Here is an 11,577-nt window from a genome sequence, read left to right as displayed (position 1 = left end):
TGCAAATATGACCATATATTAAAAAAGCAACACCACTGCATCGGCGAAACAGAGAAAGTTAGCGTGGGAAAACAGCTGCTCAAGTTAATGCGTGAGGTTACATTTAAAGTATTTAAATGTAATAAGTAATGTAATGTGTGACGTTTATACACTTTTCACTGGAAAAAGTGGGGAATGTGCCATAATTTAAGCTATTTCAGATGTAATTGCATTAAATTACATAAAATAGGCTACTGCATAGATTCTACAGCGAATTTGACAAAACAAGAATGCAGATAACCTTAGCTTAATGTTTAGTGGAAATGTTTAATTTAAGGTTCCCACTTTTACATACGTTCATCAGTTTAAGCTAACATTTCTAAAATTGAGTTTTTAATAGATGTGAAAGAGCACTTGTGTGTCTGCCTTTATTATTGATCGAGTGGTAGAAGTTGATATAACATATAGAATGTAAGCAGAACTAAAAGATAGAATGAGAAATAATTCCATTAATCTAGTCTTAGTACATGTCCCTGTCGAAAGACAGTGAATTTAAGATCGTTATTATTTAATAAGGACAAGCATTTCTCGTAACTTTGTTCTTTGTGAGTCTGAAATGTAGGTAAAAGCTTTGTTTCCATCCAAAAATGCAAATAAAATTTATGCGCAAAACTGGAATATCACATAAAGCAGCATTTCTATCCAATGAGTCAACGAGAACTAAATTGTCACTTCCTGTTTCACTGGCGCCAAATATCAACAGTAAAAACAGAATTTGCTGCACTAGGAGAAGCTGCGTCAATCTTTTCTTTATTTAATAAATGACTTTCACCTCAGAGGACATGGCAACACACAAAGAACGCCTAGTGGCGTTTGAAACAATGAGACGCAGCGCACAGATGCTCTTGACAGTTCTGGAGGTCATTAATAATATAATCACACTAAAACTGAAATGGTTTCGGCGTTTTAAAATGGCCAATACAACATTTCAGATGTTTTATAATGTGCTCAGCCTGGTTTGGCCCTTCACACACATTTTTATCATCACATGATCTCTTACAACAAAATCACATGACCTTTTTTAATGCGCATGCTGAAATTTGTTCAGTAAAAGTGTTTCCATTGTAGTTTAGGCGCATCTTTTCTTATCGAATAAAAGTTTATCCTACTCAGTTATGCGCATATGTTTTTATCAGCCTGATCTCACGAGAAAACGTAAGTATTTTACGCTTTGTCAGTGTAGTGGCGAATTCGTACGAGTTCAGTCGTACGAAATTGTACGATTTTAAAAAGGAGGCGTGGCACCTAACCCCACCCCTAAACCCAACCGTCATTGGGGGATGAGCAAATCGTATTAAATTGTACGAATTAGATTGTACGAATTCGTACGAATTAGCCACTAAATCAAAAAGTTACGAATTGCCATGAGATTGTGTTGGTTTTTATGCACATTTTCAACATTTATGCACATCTTGGCATTTCCATCCATTTCTTTGCACATCTCCAAAATCGCATAAAAATAGGTGGGTGGACACGTAAGGCTACGGCGAGAAATACCGCTTCGTCTTTAAAAAAGGGGAGAAGATCAACAGAAACTCAGAGTTTAGTGAATAAAACCTGCTCCTGACCAGGTTAGGTTCACAGAGTAAGTGACCACGGAAACTGACTCCGAGTAAAAGTTACCTCTCTTTCAGAAACAGGCTTGACTTACCCTGCTTTCCCCAGTTTGACAAACCTGCCATTTTGAAACAAAAGACCCAGAGTTTCTCTCATTTCAGGGTTAACATACTCTTTTCACTTAACCTCCTTTCTGAAACAGGGCCTTTGTGTCAAAATCACAAGCAAAACTCAACAATTGAAGCAAAAAATGCCAGAAGTTTTTATCATTATGCAAAATTCTGCTAATTCCCAAACCTTAGTGATGTCAACAGGAAGTCCCCCTTTGGCGGCAGTGATCATGGGGTCCAAGCCTTTAGCGTTCCTCAGGTGCTGAGCAGCTCCTTGCATGTCCTTCATCTCCTTAGAGCGCAGAGCTGCTTTTATAAACTGCTGCCTGCGCATCGTCAGGAAATCCAGCTGCTGCTGAGCTACAACACACACACACACACACACACACACACAATAACTCTTCTAAAAGCCCCCGCTGTCCCTTTAATGCTGTTCATGTGTGTTTCAGAGCTGAAGGCAACAACAAAAGTTGTAGTCAGTAATATATTCTCTTAGATTACACATTTATGATAAAGTAATCCGACTACTTCTTGATTACTTTTGTGCTAACCCATATATGATGTCACACATTTTGAAGTAGGATATCATTAACAACTTACTGACATTGTAGAAATTATTCGCTATCATAAAACGTTACCACAAAAGTACTGTAGTCTGATTACAAGTATTATAAAAAGTAGTTTAGTGTAATTAAAAGTAATCCAGATTACATGTAATCCATTACTCCTACCTTTTCCTCCCATTTTAGGCGTGTTTGTGGATCCGGTCGGCGTTCCCGCGGTGGACAAGGCTTTCGGAGGAGCCGGAGCTCTGGATTTCTGAACAGCAGGTTGAGCTGAAGGCTACACACAAACAGCGGCATAATTAATTGGTTGATTTAGTTAGTTAATTAATTAATTACTATATATATATATATATATATATATATATATATATATACATATATATATATATATGTTTTAAATATTTGAATACTTTTAAAGACCACCTGTAAAACACAGCTTGTATGAGCCGTGATGTTTACCTTCTGTGGTTCCTCCTCCTCGTCTGCATCTGCATCCTGATTGGCCAGTTTGACAGCATTCTCCAGGACACCCATAAGGTTCTGATCGCCACTTTCAGCCCCCTGCAGTGGAGGACAACCTGACCCACACACACACACATCAACACCACCACATTTACCCCTATAGTGCTTTACACACGTCTTATATATTAAATAAAAACTAAAATGATATTGTTATTACGAAAACATTACCTGGTGGCACAGGAAGTTCTGCCAGATTCACAGGACGTCCTGCTTTTTGAGCTTTAATGGCATCCTGATATTGCTGAAGTCCAGAAAGCATATGGATGAGTGTTAAATAATAAACAGCATGTATTGTCAGTGAGGAGACTCCTGAGGTGTGTGTTACCTTGATGATGCGCTGGTGCATGCGTGCCTTGCGCTCGTCTCCTTTGCTCTTGGCGGCTTCTGCAGCTTCTTTATATTTGTCCATGCGCTGCTGTAAGGCCTCGGCCACGCTCCTGGGAGCAGACAGAGCTGAAACACACACACATTCACAGCGTTATTCACATCTGACACACTGAGTCTGATCTGTGTCTGGATTCTCAGTTTAACTCTTTCCCCATCATTGACGAGATATCTCATCAATTAAAAGACAATACATGTGAGTTTTACACACACATACATGATAGTTCTCTTTAAACATTTTAGACCAGAAACCGAGAAAGATGCACTTTTCTCAAAGTAGAATATTTTCAATATATAAAGTATAATACACACACACACACACCCAAACATGTGTTTGTGTGTTTGAGTGTGTGTGCGTATGCATGTATTATATACTATATATGTGTGTGTGTGTGTGTGTGTGTGTGTGTGTGTGTGTGTGTGTGTGTGTGTGTGCATATTATGTATTATATGTGTGTGTGCATGTATTTGTCTGTGTATTATGTAATATATACATTTGAAGTCAGAATTATTAGCCCCTTTTCGATTTTGTTTTTTCTTTTTTTAATGTTTCCCAAATTATGTTTAACAGAGCAAGGAAATTTTCACAGTATGTCTGATAATATTTTGTCTTCTGGAGAAAGTCTTACTTGTTTTATTTCGGCTAGAATAAAAGCAGTTTTTATTATTTTATGAACCATTTTAAGGTCAAAATTATTAGCCCTTTAAGCTAACTTTTTTTCGACTGTCTACAGAACAAACCATCATTATACAATAACTTGCCTAATTACCCTAACCTGCCTAGTTAACCTAATTATCCTAGTTAAGCCTTTAAATGTCACTTTAAGCTGTATAGAAGTGTCTTGAAAAATATCTAGTCTAATATTATTTACTGTCATCATGGCAAAGATAAAATAAATCAATTTTTAGAAATGAGCTATTAAAACTATTATGATTAGAAATGTGCTGAAAAAAAATCCCTCCGTTAAACAGAAATTGGGGGAAAAAATAAACAGGGGGGCTAATAATTCTGACTTCAACTGTGTGTGTGTATGCATGTATGTATCTATGTATGTGTATGTGTGTGTGTGTGTGTTTGTGTAATATACTATGTGTATGTGTGTATTATATACCATGTGTGTGTGTATGCATGTCATGTATATGTATGTATTACATACTACACTCACGGCTAAAATTCGCACAGGTTCACCAAAACTGGACAATAGAAGATTTCTGCTGCGGCATTCGGACGATCAGCTCAGAAATTGGCATCAACAACATGAAAGCATGGATTTATCCTTCAGGTGGTGGTGGTGGTGTAATGGTGTGAGAGGTATTTTCTCTAAGGGATATTTCCAGTACCTTGTTGAATCTATGCCACGAAGGATTAAGGCAGTTTTCAAAGCAAAAGTAGGCCCAAGCCGGTACTAGTCAGGTGTACCTAATAAAGTGGCCGGTGAGTGTGTATTATATACTATATCTGTTTGTGTATGTGTGTGTGCGCGCATGTATGTATGTATGTACATAGATAAAACATTCAGTACTATGCTAATTTCTGCAATTTCTATGCTATTGTTTTGTTGAAAATGTTGCATTATTGTGGTGATACAACATGAACAAAGAATAAAACATTTTTTTGTTAAAAAACCACAGACAATTTTTTTATTTTGATACAATATGCTCATATATTCCTATCCTAAATTTAAGTTAAAAAATCATCAAAAATTTCTGGCGGGGGCTTATTTTAAACACACTGTCAGGGAAAGAGTTCAAGACCCCATGAAACCAAAATAGTCATTCAAATGACAGAACAATGATTGATTTGTTCAGACCTGTGTTTGATGGAGCAGCAGGAGCAGGAGGAGCAGCGGCTGGTTTGGAGATCTGCTGTGGAGGGTTTGATTGCAGCACTTCAGCATCTCCTGAAACACAGACAATCCTTCATTAGGATCTGAAGAAACTGCAGTGAGGCTGAAGAGTGTGATGTGTGTGATGTAAAGCAGCACCAGGAGGAGGCGGCAGTGAGCGCAGGTCCACCATCTCCCCTCGGTCCACAGCCTCCACCACTGAGTCTAACGTCTAAGAGAAACACAAAAAAATACTGCTCAGGTCTGTCCTGCTGTGGCAGCATTTATATCATCCAGACAAAGCAAATACAGTAATCATGTGACATATAATATTTACATTCAAAATAAAACTATACTTAAAAAAATAAATTAAAAGTCATTCATTTCCGTGAGCTACAACAAAATTTATAGCATCATTACTCCAGTCCTTAGTGTCCTTTTAATGTGTCTTTTAATGTGTCCCATGAATGAAATGTGAACACATGAAGGTAAAGTAGGTGTAAATTAAACATATTAATAGTGAGTCATGTTTACCTTAGACACATGGTAGAGTTGTTTGGCTTGTTCAGTGTTTCCGCTCTGCTTGGCCTTTATGGCTGCAAGCTTATACTCTCTCTGTCTGCTCAACACACTGGCCTTCAGCTCTGAAACACACATGAACAGCATTAAAGGGACAGTGGTGGCTTTTAGAAGAGTTATTGTGTGTGTGTGTGTGTGTGTGTGTGTGTGTGTGTGTGTGTGTGTGTGTGTGTGTGTGTGTGTGTGTGTGTGTGTGTATTTGTGTGTCTGTGAGTGCATGTGCATATACCAGAGTGCTGTGCGTTGGGTTGTGCGGGTGTGAGTGGTGATATGGCTGGTGTTTCTGGAGTCTGAGGCGTGACTCTCTGTGCTGGAGGCTGGAGAAGCTGAGGTTTAGGTGGAGCCGTGGGTCTGCTGTCCTGCAATGGCTTCTCATTGGCTGTCTGCGGTGGAGCAGGTGCTTCCTGCTCTCTGATTGGCTCGGCTAGAGCGGGTTTTCCACCGGTGGCCACAGGAGGAGGAATCTCCTCTTCATTGATTGGCTTCCCCTTTTTAACTGAGGCCAGCATAGACTGAAGAGTCTGAAAAACAGTCAAAACATGATATCAAACAACTCTGAAATCCCAAAACATGATGGATAATGCTAAGTGAGAAGGTCTGTGATAATATATAATGATAACTGCAGGTGCGCATATTAAGATTGTTGGTTCTGACATGTTTGTTCCTTGAATGGGTCGATAAAAAAATGAAATGTCTATCGCTTTGCAAATAAAGTTGGATATTCCAATTCATTTGTTGTTCATTTTGTCAAAAATCAAAAGTTAAACATCAAAATAAACAAACCCATTCTCACATCCATGACATAAAAGTTTGTTTAACCCTCTTGTACGCCTGCCTGCTCATTGCTAGGCGAGCATAAATACATTACACACCATCTATTGGTGTTATGTCGAACGATACTTGCCATTTTTTTCCATTACTGGAATAAAAGGGCTTTTTTAAGGGTTAATCATTGAAGCAAAATAAAATAATTATTAACAAATAATAGTAATTTAAACAAATTCTATTCGTTTATTAAATGTTTTAATATAATATTTATTTCAAATATATATTTAGTTTTTATTATAGCATCACTCATACAAAAATTCTCACCTTCAGTCCTCGGTCATATCGCCGCACCTTACTGGTTTCTCCGGCCACTTTGGCATTGTTTATGGCCGTCTGGTACATGTCCAAGCGCTCCTGCAGGCGAGACTCCAGGCTGGCTGATGCATTCTGGGATACGGGCTGTGGCGCTGCGTTTGAGCGTTGAGGAGGCACTGGAGACGGAGGAGGTTTTCTGACCACTTCCTCCTCATCATCTTCCAACACTTCGTTCAACTCCGCCTGAAACACAGCAAATATATTTAAAGGGGACCTTTCACGGTCTCTGATGTCCCTAGAGTGTGTTTGTGAAGTTTCAGCTCAAAATACCACACAGATAATGTTTTATAACTCTAAATCTGACCCTTTTAGGCTTTGATTCTAATTGTGGCGTTTTGGTGACTGTCGCTTTAAATTCAACTGAGGTTGTGCTCTTTTCAAAAGAGGGCGGAGCTACAAATACCTGTGTGTCAGCATAGTGGCAGATTCAAAAACAGACTATGCTAATGAGGGAGAGATGGTGACTAGTGGGCGGAGCTTTCCCCCTCTGATGACATATGCAAAGGGAGAATGTCAATCCATTCCAATCCAATGTCAAAGTGTACAGTTAAAGTCAATTATGAATAGCTGCTCCTGTGAAATTTACTTTACTTTCGAGTATTTCTGAAATCATAAGAGCAACCAGGGTACTAAGCATGCGTCTTGATAGATTTTTTTAGTATGAAGCAAAAAGGAGCGATGACGAGTCAGGGAGGTAAGACTTATTACACCTAATTCTCTGCCATGAGTCAAGTCTAAGACAACAAATAATTCTATAAAACATTTTTATTTTTTTGCATTTTATTGAATTTCCTATAAAATTTCAATCAAATGAAATTAATATTCATGCAAAAGATTTCAGCATATCACTCCAGTAGTTTCTTAACATTGTTTTCCAGTTACATTTAAGATTATTTAGAATAATAATTATATAATAACAATAATACTTGTTACTATATTTACTAATAATTACTTGAAATATATTTGTTTTGTATTTAATATATTTATATATTATTTATTTTTTTGAGGGGTGTGGGGGAAGGGGGTGCGTGCCCAAGTAGAGCTTTATGTCTAGCAACGCCCTTAACAGCAACTGTTTTAATTTTAATGCTCTTAATTTGTTCAGTTATTATATTAATTTTAATAATATTATTGACTAATATGCAAATGTTTACATGATGTACAATACAGTTTATAAAGTAAGATTTTCTGTCTTTTAGTTGATATACTACTATGCTTTGTTTACCAAACAAGTGGATCTAATTGGATTTGCATTGTAAACCTTAAAAAATTTCTAATTTCTTATTTAATGTTTAAAGTTTTTAGTTATTATATTCCCAAAATCATACTGCAAAAATCCACAGTTTTTTTTATTTTTTATTACAAAATTCTGTGTGCAAATTCAGTCTATTATATATAATGTAACAGAAGACATGAAGAGTTTTTGTCTCACCAGGAGATCAGCATCGTTCTCCAAATCTCCGTCATCGTCTCCGTCCACGTCGAGATCTTTCATACACAGAGCTGCCATTCGCTCAATGTCCTCCATCGCCACTGGAGCTAAAAATAAACAATTAAATAGGAAAAGTGTAATGGTTTATCTGTTGTTGTTAAATGATGTCATCATATTTAGTTCCTCACCTTTTCCTCCAGGTTTCTTGCCCCCATTTCCACCCCTTCCTCCTCCTCCTCCTCCCATCAATGCCATAAGCTCTGCCTCCAGCTCTGCCTCATTTCCTCCAGAATCATCCAATCCGCTGTCAGGAGCCAAGTCCAGCAGCAAACCCATCTAATTACATGTAGAGATGAAGAGAGAGCGTTATTTTGGTAAAACTGAGGAAATATTATCAGCAATTTTTTTTGTCATATTTTTTTAATTTTTACATTTATTAAATTTCTTTTTTTTTATTTTCAGACTTTAAATTTTAGTTTGCTTTTTAATTGCTTTCATTTTAGTTTTGGTTTTAATTATTTATAGTATTTTAGTAAAAGACAATGAAAATGCTGCCCTGATATGTAAACTAAAGTTTTTTTTAATTTGATTTAAGGTAATGGTTTTTTTTTTAATGTTTCACGTTGTTAGTTTTATTTAATGATAATAACCTGGTGCAGAGTGACTGATTATGTTATGAAATTCTGTTAAGTTAATAATTAAAATGCCTATTAACTTTTTATGCACGTTTCTTTTAATTTTAGTTTTAGCAAATTGATAAAATATTAATTTCATGAACATCCACAATTTTGTTTTCTTATCATGAGGACTTTAAACTACAGAGAATTATTCTGTACCTGAATTTTACATCATTTTAAAAGGATACTTTAGTTTGGAAATGTACAGAAATAAACTTATTTTGTTTTACAAGAGAAAAACATGTTACAAGTTACAACTGGCCTACTGACAACACAATTATCTGGGTCATAGATAGATAGACAGACAGACAGATACCCATATTTATATAGAGAGATAGATAGAGAGATAGATAGAGAGATAGATAGAGAGATAGATAGATAGATAGATAGATAGATAGAGAGATAGATAGAGAGATAGATAGATAGATAGATAGATAGATAGATAGATAGATAGATAGATAGATAGATAGATAGATAGATAGATAGATAGATAGATAGATAGATAGATAGATAGATAGATAGATAGACAGACAGACAGACAGACGGGTGGATGGATACCCATATATATATTTATATATATATATATAGAGAGAGAGAGAGAGAGAGAGAGAAAGAGAGAGAGAGATCAATAGATAGATAGATAGATAGATAGATAGATAGATAGATATCCATATATAAATATATATATATATATATATATATATATATTTATATATATATATATATATATATATCCATATATATATATATCCATATATATATATATATATATATATATATATATATATATATATATCTATATATATATATATATATATATATATATATATATATATATATATATATATCAATATATATATATATATATATATATATCAATATATATATATATATATATATATATATATATATATATATATATATATATATATATATATATATATATATATAGATCAATAGATCGATAGACAGATAGATAGATAGTAAAATAATAATAAAATAATAAATAATAATAAATTACTGATGTTGTAATAACTTTTGTGAAAAAAATTTAGAGGAATTTTGTGATCTGAAAACTACTGTGATAAAAACCTCAGCAATTTTCACGTCATAAACATTTAATACCATCAGATTCCTAGTTCTGCAACAATTATTCTGGAGACAGACAGTGCCAACTCATCTTATTTATCACCTGTTTGGCCCTGGCGGCCCCTTGGCCCTTCTGCGGAGGGTTCCTGCTTCGACTCATCTTTGCCGAAGTTTCTCAAACCTGGAGAGACAACAAAATATACTGATTTAGAATACAACAAAACAGCAATTACATGCAGATCAACCATTCAACAAGATCACAACCAACCAAACCTGAACAGACAGGCGTCATGACGCATTCCTAAATCATTACGTGACGTTTGCATAATTCATGCTTAGACAGAATAAACAGCAGAATATATATTTAACTGTGATATAACCCTCTGAGACATTATTGAGCTAATAATAACTGCCTACAACCGAATGTTTCAGCAGTTTTTAACATGCTACCGTTTACAGGTTTAAACAAGGCAATCGAGAGCGCGCATTTAGCTGATTTTGCAGCAAAATAGTTTGAAGCAAAGCTCTATTAGACCTATAATGAAATCAAACTCACGTACAATATAAATAATGACGTTAAAAACTCATTTAAGTCAAAGTGCCAGCTAGCAAGGAGGCTAGTTTTTACACCATACTGTCCTTACTAATAATTTGAACAAGATACCTCGATCATATGTTCCCCAGAGGACGTGTTATGTTGTAGTTATCTGTTCCGTGAAGGGGAATAAGCTGCCTGTCGTTACGTTTTTGCAAACGAGAGTCATAAAAACAGCAGTAAACACAAATCTGCACTGCTGTCAATGAAGATTCAGCACTTCCTGCTTTTCGCCAGGTTTCTCATAGCAACGGGAGAGCCTCGCGCTTTACGGCACACAGGAACGCCCAACGGCTCCGGTACTTGTAGTTCAACCGATAGTCTGTTGATGTACTGGATTCTTAAACATTTTGTTACGGTTTGTCGTGTTATTGTTCATTTTGTATGAGAAAATGTTGTGAAAAGTCTATATTTCTTAAATGTGGTACAATATAGCCCGCGTAGAGCTTTCGCGCGCAAATTTGATTAGATATTTTAATCCTGTCAGATTGATTATTCCCCATTAGCTTGCGTTTAAAACTGTTTATTTGCTTTATTCAAGTTGATCATTAATTAGAAGAAAATATTTAACTAAACCGACTTAAAGGAGAACGAAAGTAATACATAAATCAAACATGAAATCAGTTTTGCTAATAATTATTTTTACTCACCTAGCTGAATCTGGACTGAAACGAGAAAATGCCCAAAAGAAAATCAAAGACTACAGGTAACTTGCATTCACAAGAACATACTGTAATTATCTTTCATTCACTCCACTTTAATTCATCTTAATTGGAGATATAATAACCATTATAATGTTCAAGTAAACAGAAACATAATGATGTACATAAATGGGTTTAAACAGTGCTCAAAGCACCCAAGAGGACACAAACCAGATCAAGACAACAGAAAAGTGCTGAGGAAACAAATCTGCAGTCTGTGGAAGAAAATCAGGTGAATACATGCGCTGGCATCAGTGGCGGTTCTAGACCAGAGTAACTGGGTGGGCCGGGCAGAGGCCACTTGTACTTTTAGGGGGCACACTTTAACATACATCACAAACTACTTAAACAATTATT

At 35.8% G+C, this 11,577-nt stretch overlaps 1 protein-coding gene across 1 annotated transcript in view; it reads right to left on the bottom strand.

The window, feature by feature from the left end:
• Positions 1–10,743, bottom strand: part of cc2d1a (coiled-coil and C2 domain containing 1A) — a 24,467-nt gene extending 13,724 nt beyond the window's left edge. Inside the window, exons 1-14 of the mRNA XM_056456158.1 lie at positions 10,589–10,743; positions 10,028–10,105; positions 8,347–8,494; positions 8,159–8,265; positions 6,676–6,909; positions 5,813–6,104; positions 5,539–5,648; positions 5,164–5,236; positions 4,990–5,079; positions 3,120–3,247; positions 2,963–3,035; positions 2,732–2,850; positions 2,438–2,549; positions 1,894–2,066 (exon numbers count right to left, since the gene is read on the bottom strand). Of these exons, the coding sequence (XP_056312133.1) occupies positions 1,894–2,066; positions 2,438–2,549; positions 2,732–2,850; positions 2,963–3,035; positions 3,120–3,247; positions 4,990–5,079; positions 5,164–5,236; positions 5,539–5,648; positions 5,813–6,104; positions 6,676–6,909; positions 8,159–8,265; positions 8,347–8,494; positions 10,028–10,084 (1,716 nt within the window). The 5' untranslated portion in view covers positions 10,085–10,105; positions 10,589–10,743. The remainder of the gene's footprint in view (positions 1–1,893; positions 2,067–2,437; positions 2,550–2,731; positions 2,851–2,962; positions 3,036–3,119; positions 3,248–4,989; positions 5,080–5,163; positions 5,237–5,538; positions 5,649–5,812; positions 6,105–6,675; positions 6,910–8,158; positions 8,266–8,346; positions 8,495–10,027; positions 10,106–10,588) is intronic.
• Between the last annotated feature and the right edge of the window lie 834 nt (positions 10,744–11,577).

The sequence above is a fragment of the Danio aesculapii genome, chromosome 1 (assembly GCF_903798145.1).
Source record: "Danio aesculapii chromosome 1, fDanAes4.1, whole genome shotgun sequence".
NCBI lineage: Eukaryota > Metazoa > Chordata > Actinopteri > Cypriniformes > Danionidae > Danio > Danio aesculapii.
Note: the sequence above shows the minus strand (reverse complement) of the source record. Positions and strands in the feature narration are given on the sequence as shown.